General features: G+C 38.9%; 5 protein-coding genes and 1 long non-coding RNA gene across 7 annotated transcripts; 3 read left to right on the forward strand and 3 right to left on the reverse strand.

Annotated features, from left to right (window-relative positions):
• Positions 1–521: 521 nt before the first annotated feature.
• On the forward strand, positions 522–2,694 carry LOC103428377 (thioredoxin-like protein Clot). The gene is made up of 2 exons (XM_008366483.4): positions 522–872; positions 2,325–2,694. The coding sequence occupies exons 1-2, from the start codon at positions 728–730 to the stop codon at positions 2,576–2,578; spliced, it is 399 nt and encodes a 132-aa protein (XP_008364705.2). The 5' UTR covers positions 522–727; the 3' UTR covers positions 2,579–2,694.
• Positions 2,695–3,091: 397 nt separating this feature from the next.
• Positions 3,092–9,007, reverse strand: LOC103438369 (sister chromatid cohesion 1 protein 3). 2 transcript variants are annotated; one of them, XM_070825122.1, is made up of 14 exons: positions 8,741–9,007; positions 8,134–8,395; positions 8,002–8,048; positions 7,851–7,900; positions 7,679–7,719; positions 7,092–7,585; positions 6,894–6,984; positions 6,677–6,813; positions 5,995–6,584; positions 5,055–5,094; positions 4,879–4,951; positions 4,630–4,765; positions 3,691–3,800; positions 3,092–3,303 (listed from the first exon to the last, which is right to left on the reverse strand). In XM_070825122.1, exons 1-13 carry the CDS (start codon positions 8,862–8,864, stop codon positions 3,702–3,704), a joined length of 2,184 nt encoding a protein of 727 aa, XP_070681223.1. In that variant the 5' UTR covers positions 8,865–9,007; the 3' UTR covers positions 3,092–3,303; positions 3,691–3,701. The 2 variants fall into 2 exon arrangements, with proteins under 2 accessions (XP_070681223.1, XP_008375140.2); XM_008376918.4 differs by having other exon boundaries at positions 7,679–7,728.
• Positions 9,008–10,054: 1,047 nt separating this feature from the next.
• Positions 10,055–13,303, reverse strand: LOC103438370 (small ribosomal subunit protein cS22-like). Its single transcript, XM_008376920.4, has 4 exons — positions 12,820–13,303; positions 11,474–11,575; positions 11,006–11,305; positions 10,055–10,306 (listed from the first exon to the last, which is right to left on the reverse strand). Exons 1-4 carry the CDS (start codon positions 13,132–13,134, stop codon positions 10,268–10,270), a joined length of 756 nt encoding a protein of 251 aa, XP_008375142.1. The 5' UTR covers positions 13,135–13,303; the 3' UTR covers positions 10,055–10,267.
• A 3,572-nt stretch (positions 13,304–16,875) lies between these two features.
• LOC108173753 (uncharacterized) lies at positions 16,876–17,275 on the forward strand. Its single transcript, XR_001790458.3, has 2 exons — positions 16,876–16,913; positions 16,994–17,275. It is a non-coding gene; the product is annotated as an uncharacterized lncRNA (long non-coding RNA).
• Positions 17,276–18,008: 733 nt separating this feature from the next.
• LOC103438372 (large ribosomal subunit protein eL6z-like) lies at positions 18,009–20,173 on the forward strand. The gene is made up of 4 exons (XM_029105004.2): positions 18,009–18,422; positions 19,017–19,123; positions 19,546–19,727; positions 19,839–20,173. The coding sequence occupies exons 1-4, from the start codon at positions 18,166–18,168 to the stop codon at positions 19,992–19,994; spliced, it is 702 nt and encodes a 233-aa protein (XP_028960837.1). The 5' UTR covers positions 18,009–18,165; the 3' UTR covers positions 19,995–20,173.
• A 182-nt stretch (positions 20,174–20,355) lies between these two features.
• On the reverse strand, positions 20,356–23,768 carry LOC103438371 (FT-interacting protein 1-like). Its single transcript, XM_008376921.4, has one exon. The coding sequence runs from the start codon at positions 23,630–23,632 to the stop codon at positions 20,540–20,542; it is 3,093 nt and encodes a 1,030-aa protein (XP_008375143.2). The 5' UTR covers positions 23,633–23,768; the 3' UTR covers positions 20,356–20,539.

A 23,768-nucleotide genomic window follows, 5' to 3' on the forward strand; every position in this document is an offset into this window, starting at 1 on the left:
TAGGGTTTTGAGTGTGGCAACTTCACAACAAAAAATAAAGAAAAAACTCTCTCTTTGGTTTATAGTGTTGATTTTATGTTTCTGTTGCTTATATATATAAATTTTGAATTGTATATACATGTTAGTTATTAGAAATCCCACCTATATATCTAGTTTTCCCTTCACTCCCTAGCATCTCCCTTTATAAAAATTGCAACCCAAAAAGTTAGTGTAGTAAAAAGCGGCCAAAAGTTTGAAATTCCCAACTTGAATTTAATTCCCATGGATATATTCTAGTCGAGTGTATTCTAGCATCATCAAATTGTATAAAAACATATGAACAAAATGAGTAGAAGTATTATGAACCGTTTATCTATTTACTACAATTGATTGACTAAACAACCTTAATTTTCATTGATTGTTTTACAGAGATGATCTTAATAGATTAATTTATAATAAATACGATTTCCGATTATAAAATACAAAATTCTTTAAATAAACAATCACGTATTTTGAAGAGGAACTCCGTAACTTAAAAAAACAAGTTTTTTTTTTCATTGGACTAAACTATTGACATTGAGTGATGTATTTGTCCAATAAATCAGGGAAGGGGGAGGTAGCGAGTAGAGTTTACCACTCTCTCCACCTTGAGCTCTATATTTTCGTATAAAATAAAATTCAGAACACGAGCGTTATCGTCTTCTTCGTTCCCAAACTTTGCCCCTTTGGAATTAGGAAAAGTGGAAAGATGCCTCTCAAGATATCCGACGCCACCATCTCCACCTTCGACAGTGCGTTTGAGAAATTCAAAGCAGAAGCTCCAAACAACAAAGCCAATTTCATCCTCTTCCTGGCTGACAAGGACCCTTCTACCTCTCTCAGCTGGTGTCCTGGTTTGTATTTCTTTCTTTCATTTACTTCAAAAACTAAGAATTTATTTTTATGTATATTATTCAAGAAAATTTCAGCAACCCATTACACAATTCTTGTGAAATTGTTCGATTCTGTTGCAAATTCTTTATCTTTGTTTTCGTTTTTTGGTATTTTTTTCTTATCAAATAATAATGTATTGTTTTTACTGTAGTCTCTTTGGTTTAGGAATACTTATCAGAACATTAAATTGAAGAAAGTTTTAAAATTTATTCAAGTTGTGTACTGCCCACCTATTGGGAGTGGGTGCCCCACTTACTCGAGGGCTTAGGGCGTGCTCGATTTAACCTCAATAAGAGGTGATGATGAATCCCCCACCCACTTGACAGTCTTAAATTAATGCTCCATCATACAACTGATCTTTTTAATGACGTGCTTAGTTACAAACTCACGCTTATAAGCTCGGCCGAAATTCAACAAAACTTATTAACAGGCTGAGGAAACTTTAGACATAATTTTGCATCACTAAGAAATCACATTTTGAAGAATTCCAATCCTACCAAGGTGGAAGGATTCTTCATGACTAATTCATCTTCTACCTTCAACTTGGACAAGATTCGGAAGTTCACATCCATTTCTTACCTCAACATACATTGAATGTCGTGAATTATCCAATCCTAGGCACCGAACGAGAACGAGGCTTGAGTGTAGGATGCATTGTAGCATAGGCTGCTCACTTTGTATGACACTAGAAAATCCAAATTCTACAAAATGATTCTCTTGATTCAAAATCTTAAAATTCTTGCTAGAAAGTTTTTAAGTTGAAATTTTCCTTTTTAGATATATTTGGTCTCACCACGGATTCTGAATGTATATTCGAAAAGAAGGAAGTTGCTATCATTCATTGAGGTCTTCTCTGTCAATTTTGGAGTGGCTTGTTTTGTGAGGATGGGCATCTGAGTGAAAATAGGCGCTCCGTACTTGAAAAGCGAAGGAAAAAAAAAAAAAAGTAGAAAGCAAGTTTCTTTCTGTCTCATCATTCTAAATAGTTTATGTACTGAAGGGGGTTCATTGTGAAAATGGATTCCTGGAGCAAGTGAGGGAAAGATGCTATTATCGAGAGGATGTCGTAAATTGTATGATGGGGCACCTTGACATGAAAATGCTCCTGGTGAGAGTTACAAATCTTGAATCAGCAGAACCACAAAAAATGAATCATGGTCCTGATCCTATTGAAACTCAAGGTGGTGATGCATCTAAAGACATTTCAAATCAGAACCATTGATTTGCTATGTCGTTGAGTAAACACAATTTTTACCAGGAGCTCCCGTAAAAGAACTAGTTTCATGCTTCTCCTACTATGACTGCATTGAGGACTACTTGGCCGGAGGATCCTCCAATTTATGGTTAAATTTTTGTTAACGCAAACGGAGTGTGCAATTGTACATGACACTGATGTCCCTTTTCTATGTCAGATTGTGTGAGAGCTGAACCTGTAATCTACAAAAAGCTAGAAGCTACACCAGATGATGTTGCACTTTTGAGAGCATATGTCGGAGATAGGCCAACATGGAGGAATGCACATCACCCATGGAGAGTAGACTCAAGGTTTAAGCTGACCGGAGTTCCAACACTAATCCGCTGGGAAAATGATGCGATCAAGGGTCGGCTCGAAGACCATGAAGCGCATGTTGAAAACAAAATCAATGCGCTTCTTGCTGGAAATTAAGTTTGTATCATTTGAATATCTAAGATGGTTGAATTTCTTGGATGCTTTATGACTTGTTAGACTAATGGCCGTACTTGCGTTAGTAATAAGAAATAATGTCATAACTTACCGGCTAATTGTTTTTGTTTCCTCTCTGAACTTGCTACTTGCTAATGATTGTAGTCTAGCTGAATGTAATTTGAGTTTCAAGTTGTAGTTACCGGCTAGTTACCTTCTAAAAACGTACCTTTAAATTTAATAAACAGTAATTGTGAAGGACTTGATCGTTTTCACTTTGAATCACGTTGAGTGTTTGGAAGAAATAAGTTCATGGTAGGACTTGGGAGGTATCATGTACACTGCCAATTGGTCGTATATTAGTGTCACCATCGAGCAGTCGACAGGCCAATGACCGGCCGCCCATCTCCACCCGACCGAGCACCTATCACGTATCGGGAAAGTCGATATTCAGGGTTTGGTTGATACCAAGCGGGCCTGAAGCTAACCGTATGAAACTGATGAAAGCATGAACCATTTGAAAATAAGGATTGTATTAGCAATTTATACATAGTTAACTTAAAGCTCAAGCTATGAGCAGAGTAATTTAATTTACACTTATACACGTGTGGATGGACTCTGCTAACACTACTCCGCTTCTCTGTGAGGTCAAAAACCATCAACTCCATTGCAACGTTTATACAAACTCAACACTGCCTTTCCTTCCTTGTTCTTTCACTTGGCAATGCCTGCAACTCACAGAAAATAAAAAACTGCACGGTCAGTGCAAGCGAGGGCGCACACACACAAGTAAAAACTAAACTGGAAAGACAAAAAGAAAGATGACCCATGAGAATATGAACTACTCTCTAATCACACTGTTTTACTCAGCTTCTGAAAAACATTTCAATCCCGTGTTTCCGAATTTCCTACCGAGCCATTTTTCAATGCTAATTTATCTCAAGAACAGAACAGTGTAGCCACCTTTGTAGGGAAAACACTGTGATTAGACAAAACTTGCCAATCATGCCGAGTCTTAGAGTTGCTAAAATTCAGAAAGTCCAAGCACTAAAAACATATCAAAGTGCATATGACGCCACGGAAAATATTGGAAAGATAAGTTTGCACTAAATTACCTCATATGCTCTTAAATTTGAGCCTTTGATAGGGTTCGGGTCAATGTCAAACTAATGTCACCGTAAGGTACTTCTTGTTTTACATCAACAAGACCATAAGTCTTCAAAACCTGAAAGTGACAATGAACAATCACATTAGTAGTTATGTACCCAAAAATGCTCAATTCGTACTTCAACAGGCAGTATAAGTTTTCTTCACCCGAAAAAAAAGGGCACCATACGTTTTGCTTGTTCAAGTAGTATGAAAGGAAACAAATGGCAAACCAATTTAACAAAGAAATCACTCAAGTCCAATACATTTGACTTGATGTCAAACTTGTGGTGCTAAGAGAGATTTTTCTGGCTATTATTTGCGGAATGACATTTGCAGGAACTAATATCAGATATAAAATTTCATGTAACGAAAAACTCGACGGTGAAATTAACAAAGAAAAACAAATCTTTTTTAGGTCGAAGAAAAACAAATTTTGGATAATTAAACCATTTTCCAAGAACTAGGTTATCATGAACATCAATTATCCCTAGCTGTGCATTGAAAACTATACAAACATTTTGCTCCCTTGGAAAGAGACTCTAAGAAAAGACTTGGACTACTTGGATCTAACAGAAGACATGGCACGAAACCATGTGCAATGACGTTCTAGGATTCATATAGCCGACCCCACTTAGTTGTTGTTCCTACTTCATCTAAGATGAATACAAATAAGAGCGAAAGAACTTCCTAGCTCCGCGTGACTAGCTGATTAGGCTTCCTCTAGAAACAAGTAAACCCGCTCTATGATTACCCAAGAATCCTGTTTTCTTACATATCTATGATGTATATATGAGATCCATGCTATATCAAATACTTGGCGAACTTCAAAATTTACCATCAATAAAAGAACTCACATCCAAATTCCAAAACAAGACAACCAAACAGAAATGGGTCAAAAGAATTACCAGTGTTTCATAGAACATTCGAGCACATAGCTTTCTAGTTTTTCCTTCTAAAATTTTGTCCAAGCTGAGATCTCCAGTTACGTCTTCTGAGGTTGAGGTGATAGAAGATTCCCTCTTTAAAAATTGAGCCACAGCTCTGCAACCAAACGGGGAGAATAGTAAGAAAAATAGAGATAAAGAGCCACCAAGTACAGAAATACCAACTAAACCCTTTGTAAATAAAGAAAGAAACCATTGAAAGAGAAGTACCTGGTTCTAACAGACAGTGAATCAACTCCTTGTGTCCCTTGAGATCCCGGTACTCCTTGTGTTGCTTGAGATCCTGGAACAAGCATAGATATGTCATCAAAACAGTGTATACAAAAGTAAATGAATATGAAGAATGTTTACTCAAATCACAGATCAAATAAGATTTCTGAGTTTACCAGCTGGTGTATTGCCATCTGCTTCCAGAAAAAAAAGACCCTACAATGAACAATTCAAGGGTTAGGAGTTAGAATTATTATAAAAACAAGAATACGATTACATACTTGAGACTCCAAATAAAAGGCTATGGGGAGAACAATGGGGACGCACCCATCGCACACCAAAATATAAAGTACATATTGTCTTCAAGTAAAAATATGGCCCTTGAAAATGAAGTGCGTGGTAATTAAAATAAATACTAGTCTTGCCCTTATTTGTACAGCGGTTCTCTGTTGGCCAATATGCATTCGTGTTTTGTATTTCAAACTTTTTTTTTATAAGAAACAGAAGCTTTTAATATTATCACGTTTTACCTTTGTTTCTAGTCAGGCAACATGTACCATGCTTTTACATCAATTTGTTTTTAGCTTGACAATTAAAATTAATTACGAAATGTGGCTTACACATTGATCTTTTTTGTAGCAAAAATCACATAAAGCTTACGTAAACCTAATCAAAATGCAGAAACTTTCAGTATGTTTGGTTGATGATTTTCGCATGCATTTCAATATTCCGAGAAAATAACTAATATTTGAGATGCTAAATTGCTAATTGACCTTTTTATTTTCTGTTCTAATTATAAGAGTGGAATACTTGTCCTTTAGATATAATAGTTGACTATAATTTTTGTAAAGTTTATTACTCAAGGCCTAAGTGAAACATTTATAGAGCTCAGTCTAATGAGCTGTGCGCAATAAAGTGAGCTGTTTGTACATGCCTTAGGTTCTCTATAAAGTTTCCCTGAGCCTTAAACCTTGAACCAAATGCCTCTCACAAACATAAAGAACTTAAGGCTTCCAACAAATGGGCACTAAACAGTAAAATAAAAAGCAAAAATGATATCACAGCCAAATACAATTTACACTGAACACATACAGGACCAATTACTAAATAACTTACTGCTTCTGCAGAATCGTTTAACTCAGGATTATTTGATAGACCTAGCCACCCCTCAAACATTGTCTTCGGTGTTTCATTTACAGACTCGTGAAATCTAGTCAATGCTGTCTGATCTGGTGTCAGCAGTATTTGAGTTCCCGTGCTTGTTTCCAATGGAGGAACTGAAGCTGACATTAAGTTTGGAGACGGAACAGGAATAAAGTCACTTTGAGTGGCAGGAGATTGTGCACCCTCATACTCTGGTAAGTTGTTTCCACCATCATGTTCTTCAACATGCTGAAAACGTTCAATTTGCAGCGGAGATTGTGCACCCTCATACTCTGGTAAGTTATTTCCACCATCATGTTCTTCAACATGATGACAACGTTCAATTTTTGGGGGAGATGGTGCGCCATAAAACTCTGTGGAAGCTTCAGTGACAGGAAAATATGGTGGAACACCGCGCTCCGGGGAGAATTCAGTTGTAGGAGGAAGAGATGTTGTAGGAGGAGGTGTTGTAGATCCAGAGACTGGAAGAACTCCCTCAAACAAATGGGACTGTTTGGATATGTAGCCTCTGTCGAAAATGTTATGCAGAGCCAAACACAATCCTACAGGCAGACACCAAGATCCTCATAAATGAACTCATTTAAATGGAAGACAAGCAGTGGGAGAAAATACACAAGGGAAAATATCCCCTCACCTGTTAATGAAGGCCGGAAGAACACTTGTTCCTTTCTTAAACTGTTGTTCAACTTCCAAACACCCAAAGTAGAGCACGGAATATTCCTCCTTTTACGATTTAAATCACTAACATCTTGAAGTGTCTTATTCATAAACCTACAAAATTCACAACCTTACCTCAGTAATCAATACCAGAAAAAACAATGACTCTACATTAATAATATGTGCCACCATACTCATTGGATAACACAAGGGTCTCATCAAAATACTGCTTTCTCTTCCTTGCTCTTGCTCTTGGCTGCTCAAGATGTGGTGTTGATTGCATTTCTGCAACAGGAGAGAGAAACATTCAAGGGAAAAACAAAGTTGGGTCTTATTAATGCATACATATTAACATACATGTTAAGAACATTATAGACAATGAAACTACTCACGAAAGGAAACATCGTTGTCATTCATGTCAGGCAAAGAAGCAACAGAAGCTCGTGGTCCTGAACTTGGCAGAGGCGATGGAGATGGTCCACCAGAAGGTGTATTTTCCTCTGTAATTGGAGAAAGTATGTCTTTCTCATTCATTTCTGGGTTAATGGATTTTTCTTGTTCAGTAATATCATTCCCGTTATTAAGAGAAACTGTAGGAACAATTTCCGGAGGAACAGCATCTCGCATAACTTCCATTGGTTGAACATGTCGAGGGGAACTGTCATCTAGAAGAGGAGCATCATCTTGCATAACTTCTGTTGGTTGAACATACTGAGGGGAACTGTCTTTGGGAAGAACATCTTGCATAACTCCCGTTTCTCTATAGTTACTTGGAACAGAATCTTGGAAGACAAAATCATTTGGAACATCTACTTCTGGAGCTTCTTTATTTGGAGGGGTGAAGTGATCACTTGGAACACCGTCGCCTGGAGTTGTAGAGTGGATGCTGTAACCATGGAAACATAACCAATAAATTTACGGCTTTGTCAAACAATTATTTGAACTATACATAAAAATTAAAATGCACTACGAATCATACTCCTCATCCATGGGAGCAACATCTGAACCAAAAACCTCGTTCTGGATATCCTAAAATATAACACATGTTTCATTCAGTAACAAAACAATTCCAGTACCTTACCATTCAAACATAAATGCAAAGAAGAGCAAAAAAAATAAACTCTATAATTGGAAAAGAAAAGATGTCCAACCTCGTCAAAAGTTATAATGACATAACGGTCTGTTGCAATAGGAATTTGATCTGTGACACAAATTTCAAATATTTTAAGGCTTTCATCGAATGAACATAATAAAGACAAATGATGAAGATGAGAATTCCAAACAGCAATTCACTTCTACAACCTGGTAGTGTGATGTCCTCCTGACTCGCATGATGATTATCATAAGCCCTGAGGAAACAAGGTCATTTGGATCATACGTTTATTTAGAGGCAGAACATAAAGATCAATGAAAAGGGGTTAAATAGAATATTACCCCTCACCGAACACGCCTCCATCCAAATCCAAAGCATCAAGATCAAATGTTTCAGGCAAAGTGATGGACTGAACCGGAGCTTGCCTTGCGTTCTCTGGCAAATCCAAGTCTATGGAAGCAAAGGTCTTTCTTAGGGTAGTCAAAACAACATTACAGTCCTGGTAAAGATAGTCGACCTGCTTCGAGTATATCCTAACAACACCAAATAGAAGATGTCCCGACATTCTCAGTGCAATAGGAACGTCCGGAAACATGATACGATCTGATAAACACATACAAACATCGTAAAGCCAATTGCTTTTTTCACATTCAAGTTTTTATGAGAAATTGCACATAAATATATCCTCAAATTCAAACATATGACCAAATAAAATTGTGCAACTCAGCCCACAATAAACACAAAGCATTAACCCTAAACAAATTTTATCAAAATTAAAGAAAAAGAACAAAATTTTGTCGAAGGAAGGCAATGATTTCACAACAAAGTTTCGAAATTTAACATAAATTTGATGGGAAAGCAGCATTGGATTTATAGTTTGAGACACCCAGAATAAGAAAAACCCCAAATTTAACACAGTCAAACGAAATGGAAGGGGATTGTACGAACCAACAGTGGAGGGGATGTCGGTGGAGGTGTAGTGGGACTTCTTCAGCCGGCTCTGGAGGTGGGCGGCGCACCAGACGGTTCCCAATGGGCCCTTCCGAGCCAAGAACGTCTGCGAATAAAACATCGTTCCGCCTTCGTCCTCTGAGTTGTTCTTCTACACTACTTCAATGCCAAAACTGATAATATATATACGTATAAATACAGTGATTTGATTGTATTTGTGGGTGTGTATATATGTCAATTCTTAGAGAGAGGGAGAGAGAGTGGAGCAGGAAGACGGGGGGTTTTAGGGTCATTGGGAGATTGAAGGCGAAGATGGGGCGCGGGAAACGAAAAGTGGCGCCTATTTAGGGAGGTAATAGCCCTTGAGGTTTACAAAAATTACTACTCTTGCCATTCACTTGATGCTGTTCATTTTGATACCGTTTGGTACGTGGGACGGGACGGAACGGAGTGGGACGAGTCGTTCCGTCCCACGTTTGGTGCGCCTAAAACGAGTAAAATGTGCTGTTCTACGAGATGAATTTTGGGTGAATTTTCGTTCTGCTTCATCCTTTGGAACATCTTGTTCCACATCCGTGGAACACAAAATTATAGCCTTTTTGTCTCCTTCTTCCTCCTTGTTTCCATCCAAGGGCATATTTGCTCCCTCTCTGTCCCATCCCATCCTGTCTCATTACTTTCCGTCTCGTCCCGTCTTCATACCAAACGATACATTTGGGGTAGTCGTGACCACTCCTTTTCACCTTCTGTGCATCCTTCTCAATTTAGACTCTTTTGTTCAATTCAAATATTTAAAAATATGCATAAACGGATAAACCATTTCCTTTTTATTTAAATTCTAATAAGAAATCAAAACCAAATCGAAAAAAAAAAAAACATAAAGCTATCAACACCTCAACTATGCTATAAGTCTAAAATTTATTTTGATATCCTCCAAGATCATTCCATGCCTCTGAGTATAGTTCGGCTCGTTGTTTCGTTAGAAACGTATTAATCACCCGATTGTAAAAATGTCAAAAAAAACTCTAGATCAGTCTTTTCATATTTTACACAGTATAGTTGATGCATAAATGGATGTGCTAACAGCCATTCCACATTAAATGTCACAAATTCTTGATACATTCAATTTTACAAAGCATTCCATGTGCTACTAAGCAACATGGGTCAAAAGAAAAGCCATTCGTTTGATTTTAAACTAGTTAAACCCAACCAAATCCAAAACGACACTTGAACAAGATTACTTTAACTCAACGGATGCTCAAATGTAGTTCAAGTTCAAGGCAGTTTCAACCAAGCTACGCCGGAATAAAATTGGACGCACTAATTATGCCATATCATACATTTTGATAATCCGGTCAGCTTATACCAAGAATGAGTAGAAACCTCAAGGTCATGACAATGTCATTAACATCAAAACCAAACGAAACTACAAAAATGACTTCGATTTTTTGTTTCCCACATAAGTGGCCTATCCTAATTTCTGATACAATAGATACAAGTGCAAACCCTCATCTGCCAGCTCTACTATGCCTTGTTTACACGAATTCTTTGCCCTTCGAACAACTGCAATGAACAATAAGTAATACAAATAAATGATCTAATGCGATGAAAAAGGGATAGCAACTGATCCGATTTGCTAAGAAAATCAAACAGTTTCAATTATTTGCAATAAAGGAAGAATCGTTTCCAAGAAATTCATGAGGAAAGCATAACCATCAAGATAAAAGAACAAACTCAAACATTTATCGACAATGTACTTTATTATTATTAGTAGTACTAACACATGACAATCAGCAGGATTAGAAACACAAAGAAGCATACAGCTTGGAGGATGAGATGGGGTGTTCTGATTGGTGATAGATATAATACAAGATTTGCAGAAAATTATGCTGACAAAAAAAGGCAACTAGGGACAAAATACCACGCAGATTAAAGAAAAAATTGGCTTCTAGCTCATGGTTGGAGATTAAAAAGTTCACTGAACAATGGAATTAAGTCAGATTGAGGGAGGTGATTCTAGATGCATAAGTATTAGGTATATGTAGTAGCCATGATTTGCAATAACATTTTCGATTGCCTGTCATATGTTATATTATCAAAAAGTGTACGGAAACTGCCCTTAGAACGTATAAGAATATGAATCATCGGCTAAAGTGTATCACAGATTCAACAGAACATCCATAAATATGTGCAAGTGAATATATGTATGCATGTTATAATTAGATTCCACTCTAAAACATGGTACAACAGCTAGAAACTTACAGTATTGTTGAAAGATGAGATTGCAGCTTCTACATCCTCCTCCGAGGAGAAAGAAACAAACCCAAATCCACTAGATTTTGAGGTCCCTGGAACCCGGGAAACCTTTGCACTAAGAACTTTTCCCTTGTCAGAGAAAAGGGTTTTGAGTGTATCCGTAGTTACTTCCTTTGCAAGATTTCCAACATAAACTTTGTGGGGGCTGTCAATGAATTGAGACTCTTCTGCCTGAACTAGTGATGAGTCCGCTTGTAGCAGGGGTTTTTCAGTTATGTTTACTTTGACTTCACGTCCTCCAATCTCCTGTATAACAAGAAGATGGAGTTAATTGATTTCCAACATTTAATAAAATCTTCCAGAAACTGAAAAAAGTGCCAATAGAGTGCAGCAGAGGAAGAAAACATTTCAGTAGATGACTTTTTTTAACAGTGTTTTTATCAATATAAACTTATGAACCTTGGTAACACTTACAGTTCCATTCAGTTTCTCAACCACAGCATTTGCATCTTCAACGGTCGTCATTGTAGCAAATGCAAACCGGCGACTTCTTCCAGAGTACTTATCATACATCACCTACGCCCAAAAGGAAGGAATGATAGTCATCTCTTTTCTTTCTTTAGTAAAGTGAACCCAAACAAAAAAGCATTTTGTATATTGAAGGAAATAAATCCCCACACATATCTCCATGCTCTTGCTAAGCCATACATATCTCCCAACTTGGATTTTGCAAAAGTAACCTTTTTCACATTAAAACCTTGCATTTATAAGCAGTAAACATGCTTCATCCAATATTTTCTGCTAAAGGATTGTTCTGTTACTTGCAAATCCTCACTTACCTCAATTATAATATTAAACCATACTGGAGCATGAAAAATACTAAATTGGTTGACTATTGCTGACAAAGATGATAATAATCATAATACCACATCAGGAAAACACCTCGAGCAACATTAACAAGGTGTTTGGCATGCTGCTTAACAAAATAAACAAGATACCCAATATAGAAAAGGCTTATAAGATATTGTTACAAAGGATTTCTTTGTTGTCCTGCATTGATCTGAATACATGTAAAATATTTGTTATTAGGAGGAATGGTCATGAACAGATGATTCAAACAGACATTTGAGGTGAAATTAACAAAGTGTAATTTGTTTGAGGTCGAAATGTTCAATATTAGGATTGGATCATTCAACATTTTGTGCTTTTAAGGAGAGGTCGAGGAGAGAAATTTTAGCTAGTGGTATTGACCTAAATTGGTTTTATAATATTCACCTAAATTGAAGAAAACTTGGTTTTACAACATTCACTTAAATTTCTCTTGGTGACAACAAGCCTTGGAGGAATAGAAAGGTTGCTCCTTTGTGACCGAAAAGTCACAGGTTCAAGTCGTGGAAAGAACCTCTTTGCAAAGTAAGGGTAAAGTTGCATACGGTAGACGTTCCCCCGAACCTCGAAAAGCGGGGGAGCCTTGTTGGCTAAAGGTCACCTAAATTTCTCTTGGTTTTATATTATTCACCTAAGTTGAAGAAAAGAATTGTTTGATTGTTTCTATCTGAAAATTCTAGCACATGAAATGATCATTGACCTATGCTGAAATATGAAATGAGGCAAAACCAAATTTCATAAAATATAACTGAAGATTTGTGAGAAGCAAAATCAGATTCATAAACTGAAATTCCCTTTACACCAATTAAATTATCCTAACCAACTACTAATCACTCTTGAGCTCTCAAATCTTCAACAGCCCAACAATTAAAGCAGCACAATGTATGAAAAACAAGAGGGAGGCAAAAGAAATATGTAAATTTTCGAAATACCTCAGCCTTCTCGACAGCTCCATGTTCCTCAACAATTTTGGTAAGCTCAGCATTATCCACAGTCCTGGGAATGTTACCAATGTAGACTCTCCTGGCCGCCTTCGAAGCTGGGTCTGCTGCGACTTCCTCGGCGACAGCGAAGAGCCTCTGTGAGTGTCTGGGGGTCAGCGTCAGATAGGAGGAAGTGAGTTTGTGATAGCCCTGAAATTGGGTCGGTTTGAGGATTTGGAGGGGCAGTTTTGGTGAGGTTTTGATGGGTTTTGTGGATTGGTGAAGGAGATTGGGTGGTGAGAATATGGATGAGATTGTAGCCATTTTTGGTTCAGGAATGTGGGTTAATGGGGTTTTAGGGAGGAGAGTGAGAGTGAAGGGGTGGGAAAGGAGCTCGGGAGGAAGGCTTCAATTTCGTTCATTATCTCATTATCTAGCTCAGATTTTGGTCTTGGTGTCTCTCTCACCCGCGGGTGAGATAAGATATTATTGGACCTCTTTCTCATTTTTCATTTTGAACAATCTTTTCTTTTGTCTTATGACACACACCAATGAATTTGAGAGTAAAACATAACTTTAGGTTAAAAAATGAGCCCAAAAAAAAAATAAGTGTAATGAATTGTGAATTTCACGATACTCTCAAATGAGAATTGATAAACAAAAATGGTAACAGCTCGGCTAGCGAAAGTATTAAAATGACAAAAAATTAAACTTTAAATATAAAAGTGAGATAAAAAAAATAATAAAATGGAATTTTGTTGAAACTCGATGATAATAAAGTGAAAATTACCCTAATAAAATTAGGAAAGTAGATTGACCAAAATGGTAATTTTACAAACATTGCAGTTTAGAGTAAATTGTATCAATTAGGGGTGGGCAAACGGGTCCTGGACCTGCGGGTCGGGGCGGGTCCAAGAATTACAAATACAAAACGGGGCGGGACGGGGCGGGCCGGTTCCAGATAAATAACGGGGCGGGCCGGTTCTAAAGATTGGAGAAAACGGGCCCCCGGCCCGGACCGTTGGTCTACTGTGATTACCGTCTCTTTTATTATTAGAATTCGACCCTCTCACTCACCCCTAATCAGACCTAATTCGACCCTCTCAGTCTCACTCTCTATTGTCTCCTCCTCCCTCTATCTCTCCGCTCCCCCGATCTCTCTCGATCTCATCCCTCTCGATCTCCTCTCTCTCGATCTCTTCCCTCTCGATCTCCTTCTTCTCGATCTCTCTCTCTCACAGTCTTTCTTTCTCTCTCTGTCTCCCATCTCACCTACCCTAAACCTTCACAAGTCGCCGTAAACCAGGCATATACCCAGCTCACCCGCCGTAAACCATCTGCGCCAACCACAAGCCGCCGTCCACAAAGCATCACCAGCTGCGACTTTGTTTGTTCTTCATTTGTAGGGAGGCGTTGAAGGTAAGATCAATTTTAATTGGATATTCGAGTTCAAAGCAAACAATTGCATCTTATTAAGGGGTTCTCCCCTGATTTTTTATGCCTAAATTTTGTCATGAAGTGCCTATAAAATGCTTCATATATGTTCTCTCAATTCTATATGTGAAAGTAAAGTGAACTATCTCAAAAACTTATTCGGTGCTGATGCCGCTATACATACATTCATTTTCTAATCAGTTTATATTTTTCAGTGTGAAGTGTTTGCTGTATTTGAACAATATTTGTTTTGTACAGGGCCTTGCTTATCTGCACTCGATTTTCAAGGTCCACAGAGATATTTGTTTTGTAAAGAACCCCATTTCTCTGTTGAACCAACGATCTCAAGTCTCAAACAGGTAAACGTTTTTTTTAAAATTTAAATTTAGATTTTGTTTGTTCTTCTCGCGTTGCTTTTAAAATTTAAATGTAGATTTTGTATTGTTAGTGTCGTATTATAGATGGACCAATCTTCTCAATTTGCCATGTTCTTAGTTTCAACATCACTATGTGTGTGTTCTGTGTGTGTTATGTGTTATGTGTTGTGTTGTGTGTGTGTTCTGTGTGTGTATGTGTGTATGTTATGTGTATGTATGTGTGTTCTGTGTGTGTATGTGTGTATGTTCTGTGTGTGTGTGTTCTGTGTTCTGTGTTGTGTTATGTGTGTGTTCTGTGTGTGTATGTGTGTATGTTATGTGTATGTATGTGTGTTCTGTGTGTGTATGTGTGTATGTTCTGTGTGTGTATGTGTGTATGTGCGCGTGTGTGTGTATGTTGTGTGTGTGTGTGTGTGTGTGTGTGTGTGTGTGTGTGTTCTGTGTATGTATGTGTGTATGTGTGTATGTTATGTGTGTGTGTATGTGTGTATGTGCGTGTGTGTGTGTATGTTCTGTGTGTGTGTGTGTGTGTGTGTATGTGTGTATATTTTGTGTATGTATGTGTGTGTATGTGTGTATGTGCGCGTGTGTGTGTATGTTCTGTGTGTGTGTGTGTGTGTTTTGTTTTACTTATATGTGCAGTTTTTATATATGTGCAGTTTTGATTTATACATGTGCAGTTTTGATTTATATATGTGCAGTTTTGATATATGTGCAGTTTGGTTTTATATAGATCGAGCATACATTCTTTGAGGAGCAAGATTGAGCTAACTATTATGGGATTAGTTGGTTGATTTCTCAATTCCTTAAACGAGAAGGTAATTTCAAATTCACGTCCTCAAGTTCCTTGTTATACTTATATGTGCAGTTTTGATTTATACATGTGCAACTTTGATTTATTTTATACATGTGCAGTTTTTATTTATATATGTGCAGTTTTGATTTATATATGTGCAGTTTTGATATATGTGCAGTTTGGTTTTATATATTTACAAATTTCTTTCTACATTATGTCTCACTCTCAAAGTCAAAGTACCCCTAGTGTTAATGTAGCATCATCTACGGCTAGTACATCACCATGTCCTCCACAACCACCAATAGAAGCACAACCCATAGAGTCAATGCCTCCCCCAAAACCCTCATCCTCCAGAAAAAGAAAAACACCACCTATTTCAAAGACAAAACAACCTACCATATTAGCTTTACTAGAGAGATCTTCTTCTGAGAGATCTTGGGTTTGGGATCATGTCACTAAGTGTACTGTCTCGGAAATACAAGAAGTAGAAAAGGATGGAAAGAAAGAGATGGCAGAGGTGCAAGTATTGAAGGCTAAGTGTAACCATTGTAACGCCTTTTTTGCATGTGATACTAGTGAGGGTGGAACTAGTACTTACATTAAACATATCAATAAACATTGCAAGTCATATAAACCAACTGATGAGATGCAAAAGGTTCTAGGCAGTTCTAGACCTTCTGGGGACGCTAAAAACATGCTTGTTGCTAAAGGGTGGAGCCAAGAAGAGGCAGTGGAAGGTATTATTGAGTATATTGTGATCGAGGAGGTAGCTTTTAGTTGTGTGGAGAATGAGGGGTTTAGGCGGATGATGTGCAAAGTTCAGCCTAAATTGCATGTTCCATCTCGGAGAACTATTGTGAGGAATTTCTTCACTATGTATGATACCATGAAAGAGCAGTTAAAAAATGAGATACACAAGCATAGAGTGAGCTTGACTACTGATACATGGACAAGTGTGCAAAACTTGAACTACTTGGTGCTAACTGCTCATTTTGTGGATGATGAATGGAATATGCACAAAAGGATTATAAACTTTTGTTTGATTTCAAGTCATGAAGGCAAAGAAATAGGGAAGCTGATTGAGCAATGTTTGGTTGAGTGGGGGATTGAAAAGGTGATGTGTATATCAGTTGACAATGCACAAAAGGATTCTAAACTTTTGTTTGATTTCAAGTCATGTCTCCTTCCTCAAACAGTGGAGTCATTGATGTGCCTCCAAAACTGGTTAAGAAGTGAACCAATTGGCAACATTGAGTATGAAGTAAGTCCTGCAGAGCTTGAATTTTATCAAGAGTGTGAAGAAGGTAATTATTTTGTTTTGTATAGTTTGGTTTATAAGTTTATATTAATTGGTTTACAATTAACTTTTGTTCTTTGTTGTAGAATATAAAAGAAGAAAAGCAAATATTAAATCTACAAGTTCAACCATTTCATCAAGTGTTCCTGAAATTGAAGCTCCTCAAACAACTCGAACGAACAAAGGAAAAGGAATTGCGGTAATATTTTAAACTCAAATGAATAAACTTTAAATTTCAATGAGGATAATATGATGTTTATATTCTATTTTTGCTTACAGATTCAATGAGGAATTGAGGATTGTTGTTGGAACTTGGGCATTGGATGTGGTTTTAATTTGAAATTTATTGCGGATGTCATGTTTATGTTGTTTTGGATTATTTGATTTTTGGAATTTGGATGTCTTGGACTTTTGGATATTGTGTATGTGGATTTCATTTTTAGATGTTGGAGGACGATGTAATATTGTTATTTTGGATGTATTGTTAAAACTTAATTTATGAACTTGGATATTAGACTTTGTATTTAGATTAGATGTGAATAATGGTGAATTTGTGCAAAATCTGCATAAATGCAGTGTCACTGTGATTGTGCAGTTGCAAATTGCAATCTGTGCAGTTTAAAAAAAAAAGAAAAAAAAAGGGTACCCGTGGACCCGGCCTGAACCGGCCCGTTTTAACCGGGCCGGGTAATGTCCGGTTCCTATACAAGAAAATCCAATCCCCACCCCCGCCCCGACCCGTTTCGTTTAAGCTCTGGTTCCTACAAACTTAGGTTCGGCCCGGCTCGGCCCGGCCCGTGCCCAGCCCTAGTATCAATGGTCCTTCAACTTTAATCAAATTGGAGCAATGATCCATCGACTAAAAATTCATTACCATTGATCCATCAACTCATCAAAATATGTAGCTATGGTTCTTTTTGTCAACTTCGTTAGAATTTTGTCAAAATAAGTTATGTTGGAATGATCATTGCTACAATTGAGGTCTTTCAACTCATTAAACGTGTAGCAATGTACTTTTTTATCAACTTCGTCATAATTTTATCAAAATGAGTTATGTTGAAATGACCATTGCTACAATTGAGTTAAAGTTTGAGGAACCATTGCTCCAATTGAGTTAAAATTAAGGGATCATTTCTCTAGTTGGATTAAATTTGAGGGACCAATGATAATTAATTTTTAGTTGAGGGACGAATAATAATAGATTTTTAGTTAAGAAACATTTGTTCTAATTAAATTAAAATTAAAGGACTATTATTGTAATATACTATTGCAGTTTTGAAGTAGATGGTAGCGAGTACTCATTTTAGAGGCTAGGTCAAGGGTTTTAAGGGTTCGGCCCATATATATACCCCTACTTTCTTCCCCAGTGTGTTTTGTGGCCGCGCCTTTCGTAGACGGCGAGCAACTGATACAAGAGAGAGAGAGCGTATCTTCACCACCGAGTGTTAGCGATGGCGCCTAAGCAGAGGACTCCAAAGGTCACCAGAAACCCGGATCTCATCCGAGGGATTGGGAAATACTCGAGGTCCAAGATGTACCACAAACGAGGCCTTTGGGCTATCAAGGCCAAGAACGGCGGCGTTTTTCCCTGCCACGACAAGAAGCCCGCCGCCGACACCCCGGCTGTCAAACCCCCCAAGTTTTACGCCGCCGACGATGTCAAGAAGCCTCTTGTGAACAAGCGCAAGCCCAAGCCCACAAAGCTCAGGTCCCTATCTATCCCTGTTTCTCAATCTCTATATCTATAGATACTGTGTGTGTATTTCTTATTGGCTGTTGATTGATGAGAAAATGTGATGAATTGTTGTCTTAATCCGTGTGGATTCTGAGAAAATGCGTGCTCCTGTGTGATTATTCTGTGAATTCTGTGACTTTTTAACCGTTATACTTGTAGGTTTTTGAATGACTACCCTTTCCTTATTATCTTGTGGAGTTTTATTTTTGTGCCCCCAAAATACCGTAAAATTCTCGAAATTGAGAAATAGGAGGGATTTTGTATGCACAGTTGGGGCATTTGGGTGGCTACACATGGGTATTATTGTTCTGCATTTAGATTGGCACCTGAACTGTGGAAAGTGTTGAGGTGTGATGTATGAATGTGCGAATGTGCGTGCATTCGTTTTATCGTCTTTTTAGTCAGTACCGATTCATGATTTTCAACACCCATTTCAATCACGAGGATATAAATTTTGGAATCGGTTTGTATAGGTCTCAGATAAGTTTTCTGTTGGAGTAACCTTTCTGTGCTTCTGCTCTCGATCTTTAATAATATTTAGGTTTATTCTTTCTTTCTATTGTGTAGGGCCAGCATTACACCTGGTACTGTGTTGATTCTTCTTGCCGGGAGGTTCAAGGGGAAGAGGGTTGTGTTTCTGAAGCAGCTTTCTTCTGGCTTGCTTTTGGTCACTGGTAAGTTCTCTTGTCCTTCGTAAATGTCGTCTGTTTCAGTTCTTTATTATCAATTTGGTTTGGTTGATTTATTAGTTCTTAATCCTTTGTCAATTGCGCCGCTGGTCGATATCATTTTTTTAGATGGTAACTTGGTTTAATCCATATTAGTACTAAAAACAAATATATTATTACAAATGAAAAATGCTCACGAACATTTAGTTGTTGCAATTTGATGAAGCAGTGGCCATTTAGCATATGGAAATAGGTCATTGTTTACATTGTGTGGTTAAAGTGATTAATTTTTGTTAGTGTGTTTGAACGGAAGTTCAAGAGACCACTTGGCTTTGCATGTTGGTGATTGAGACTGGTAGTTTCTATTCCCTCTGTGCCTTATATCACTGTATTGGAGTGTTTCTTACTGTTCTTTCTTGTCATTTCAGGACCATTCAAGATTAACGGAGTTCCTCTAAGACGTGTGAACCAATCTTACGTTATTGGAACTTCAACTAAGATTGACATCTGCGGGGTTAATGTTGATAAGTTTGATGACAAGTATTTTGCAAAGGAAGTCCGGGCGAAAAAGAAGAAGGGAGAAGGCGAATTCTTTGAAGCAGAGAAGGAGGTTGGTTTTCTATCCTTTATTGTATTGAGTGTATACTGTGGATGGTCATTCATTTGGCTGCCTTTTTTTGTTGTTGTCTTCTAACCTTTGATTTCTGTCTTCAAATTGTAGGATAAAAATGTACTGCCCCAGGAGAAAAAAGAAGACCAGAAGGCTGTTGATACACCCTTAATTAACTCCATAGAGAAAATTGCAGATTTGAAGACTTATTTGGCCGCGAGGTTTTCTCTCAAGCAAGGCATGAAGCCTCATGAGCTTGTTTTCTAGAGACGAAGCCGAAAAGTATTAGATTTTGCTTTCCTATCCTACAAACTTTCCATTTTTGTTTGAACTCGATCTTAGTAGCTGTACTCTTTTAAGTTTTATTTGTAATCGACATCTGATGAGATGTTTCATGCGTTGTGCGAAGTTTCTTTTTCCTTTAAATTGAATGAGGCTTGAACCTACGATCTCTACTCTCACATCCATGTCATGCGACATGAGCCAACGGTGGGCTCATGGTGCATTGTGAAAGTTTATGCAATGTTTTCTTTCAGTTACGTGAAAAGGGAAGCGGTTTTCACACACCATTTCACTCCTTGAGCGGCAAGGGCTAAATAAATACGAGTATGCAAGGAGAAAAGCAGTATTCGAACATCAATCTGTAAAAGCACTTTTGTATATTTGTTTAGTTATATAGTGGACAGTGTAGTAGGCCAGTAGCCAACACAGAAAACAGCAGCACCAGCATAAAACTGGGCATTTATTCAAGCTCAAGGTTTAATGAAAGTACGCTGGTTACAGTTTACATTAGGGCTTGTCACAAAGTAGTTTCATAGTAAGCTGTCGGTCCGAGCGGGAAGTCTCTTGAAGAAATTGCAGGGTGCAGAAGGCAGCTTGCTCCGGAATCTGGGGTGCCTCAAGTAATACAACCCTGCAACCAAAGAAACCACCCTGAACGGAGTCACGTAAAGCACCACAGCTGCACAAAGACAGAACAGTATGAAAATGCTGGTTGCTCTTGGGTCTCTCCAGCTGAGTAGCGACTGAAATCTCTCCCCTTGAGTTGCTATGTCACCGACAACTGTCTGTATCCTTCCCGCTACGCTTCTGATCCGGTCGTACCTCATTCGAACTATATCGTGGGGTCTAGAGCTCGGAAATGTGTCAAACTCTTCATCGAGCTCGTCTGGGTGAACTGTCTCTGCCCATGAAAGCTTGGTATCCATATGAGGAGGATGTCTAGGCCTGAACCTGTAGTTCCACATTCCGATGAGGAACATGTAGACAAAAAGAGTTGGAAGTATCAACTCTGGATACCAGATCAGTATCAGAAAGAGAATGTGAACAAGAACAGTGGTCACGGAGTTCTTCCAGTTGCATACATCAGCAAACCACCGGTTCATGGAAAATATACCAGAAAGCAATGACATAATTCGAAAGAAGTTGGCCTTGCTTCTCCTCATGCTCCACATGTGGGAATCAACATCTAGCATGTACTCCACCACTTCTTTTCTCAGAGGCGGTTCAGCTCTGCCAAGTCTTACCGCTACGATGTTCATTGCTTGGTATCGTAGATTATCGACTTGGTTCACTGTGAAAGGATGCAAGTAATGCATTTTTGGCAACAAGGGTTGCCCGTAAACATATATCAAGTTAGCTATAGAGAGGGTGGTAAATCGAACAGCTAGTTGAAGCTCGCCCATTTTCTTTACTCCATTAGGCTGCAGAACTAGGAGAGGATACGAACGCGTATACATCCGATGAGCTTCAAGTGTTGATAATCGAATACGCACCTTCCCAATTCGCGAATCTCTTGCTCCGTTACGTGCAGTTGATGTTTGCTTCTCACCTCCACCAAGGTGGCAGTTGTCAAAAACTCCCAGTGTGATCACTGTGCAGGGATCATACACTTCCCATGTGTATTGCTCATTCCATTTAGGACTCAATGTGTCGAGAATTGTTCTGGTGCGAACCCATTTCTGGCCGTACTTAGCCACACAATAAGGATCTGTGCTCCCTCGGCCGTCCTTCATCTTCATTGGAAGAAGGCCTTGTGCACTAAGAATACCAACTTCCAAAATCCCAACAGGCTGCTTCCATAGCTGCCTCGCCGTTGGCCTCTGATCGCTTATGTACATTGTTGACTCATCTAGCACGTGATATCCGCCTTCAAGACAAACTCTCAGGTGTATCCTGCTTGAAAACTTGAGCTCCTTCCTCCTGTCAGGCTCCAACACACCAAATCCATACTTCTCGAGATTGAACCAGCGCGAAAGAACTGGCCTGTGGTCAAGCCGCTTCTCAAACGCATCAATTGGCATGCTTATCTTCCCCAACACCTCATCTTTCGAAGGGTGGACTCGATCTTCAACTGTAACAACCAGCTGCTCCTCAAAAGGCTCAGCTGCAACAAAGACTAAATCTTCATTCCACAGTGGATTCGCAGTCCGACTTGGGCATATCTTGGTTCTGAGCACTTGGTTTCCAACCTGAGCTTTGACAAAGACTTCTGGGAGGCGGCTTCTGTCGTTAGGCAGCACATCCTGAGCTGCAATCACATTCACCCTCAGGTACCAAAGTTTTGGTGATACATATACCTTGGATCGAATATTAAACACACCCTCACCATAGACGCCTGCAGCATCCGAATGCCATGCATCTGGAAATGCTTCGTCAGCCTGTGTTCCCATCCAGACTGCAAGCATGATCTCACCTCTAACCATTCCTTCCCCGCGGCGGTGCTCCAGCCTGTACCACTGAGGAGCAAGCGGGCTGTCAGGCGGAACTCTGGTCGGAACCTCATTCAAGTCAAAAACCACCCTTCCAAGATAATCATCTCTTCCAATCATCTCTTTATCTTTGATAAAAACTTCCACCACCGATGACTGGATTCGGTCTTTTGAGAAAGCAAACACCTGGTTCCACTCTGGGTTCATTTTCCTCTCGAAATGCTTTGTTCTTCCCTTGTAGTTCCCCAACTTTACTTCCACGTAAGGATCACAGCTTCCAGTAATGGAGCTGGGAGGGAGGTCTTTGGCTTTAACAACTCGAACATACAGATAAAACATCTGCTCAACAAGGTCATAAGTGCTTGTAAATCTTTCGCCACCACTCATCCATCCTCTTCCTCCGTAGGCTCCACCATTTGGCCACCTTTCGCCAAGTTGCGGGCTGGTGTCCTTCAATTCATCGTCGCCTTGCTGGTTATGAATATGATGAGCTTCTGAGTGAGCTGGCTGCATGGTTGGTGGGAAACCTTGAGGTTGTGTTGCTACCGATATGCCTGGTTGCTGCAGAACTTGATGCTTGTGTATGTGGTGGGATGTTTCAGTTGATCTTACTTCAGCTTGTTTTTGTTTGAACTCTTTTTCTTTCGGAATAGCAGCCAATACTTTCCTATTGGATTTTGTGTTCTCTGTATTTGGAGGAGCAGAGGGACTAGAAGTTGGGTTTTCAGGTGGCTGGGGTTGAGACTTGGAAGGAGAGGCTTCTAGTAGTTGTGGTGGAGAATATGGAGGAGCTTTCGGTTCAGATTCTAGAGAAATATAGACTTTTAGGCCAATCTCGCCCTTGACAGCTGAGAAAAACCACTTGTTTTCAAGAGGGAATCTTTGGTAAGCTTCCTCACTTTTCTGGACAATGTTCGAGCAAGGAATTCTCACTCTTCCAAGGAAGTTTCGGCCAGGAATAGGCGATCTCCTCTCGTTGAACACAGAGACTTCAATGGTTTGGTGATGGAAGTTTCTGGTTTGGTCAATATCAAAGAAAAGTTTCTGGTTCCAGATGGGATTGAGATTTTTCGGAATGGTTTTGGTTCGGCTAAGCTTGTTCACAAAATCGACTTCTACAAATGGACTTGCAGATCCTTCGCCGTCTTTGGGCATAAGACCATGAGCATCTACCACTTCTACTACCAGCTTCATTGTCTTTTTGCTTACTTGGCTGCTGTGAGAATCTAGAGGAAGTGACGCCCCACAAGCAATCTGAAACAAACAAAGCGGTGCTTGTGTTTATTTGGTGAAATAAAGAATGTTTTGACGAAGAAGCTGCCTCTGAGTT

Source organism: Malus domestica, chromosome 07, assembly GCF_042453785.1.
Source record: "Malus domestica chromosome 07, GDT2T_hap1".
Lineage (NCBI taxonomy): Eukaryota > Viridiplantae > Streptophyta > Magnoliopsida > Rosales > Rosaceae > Malus > Malus domestica.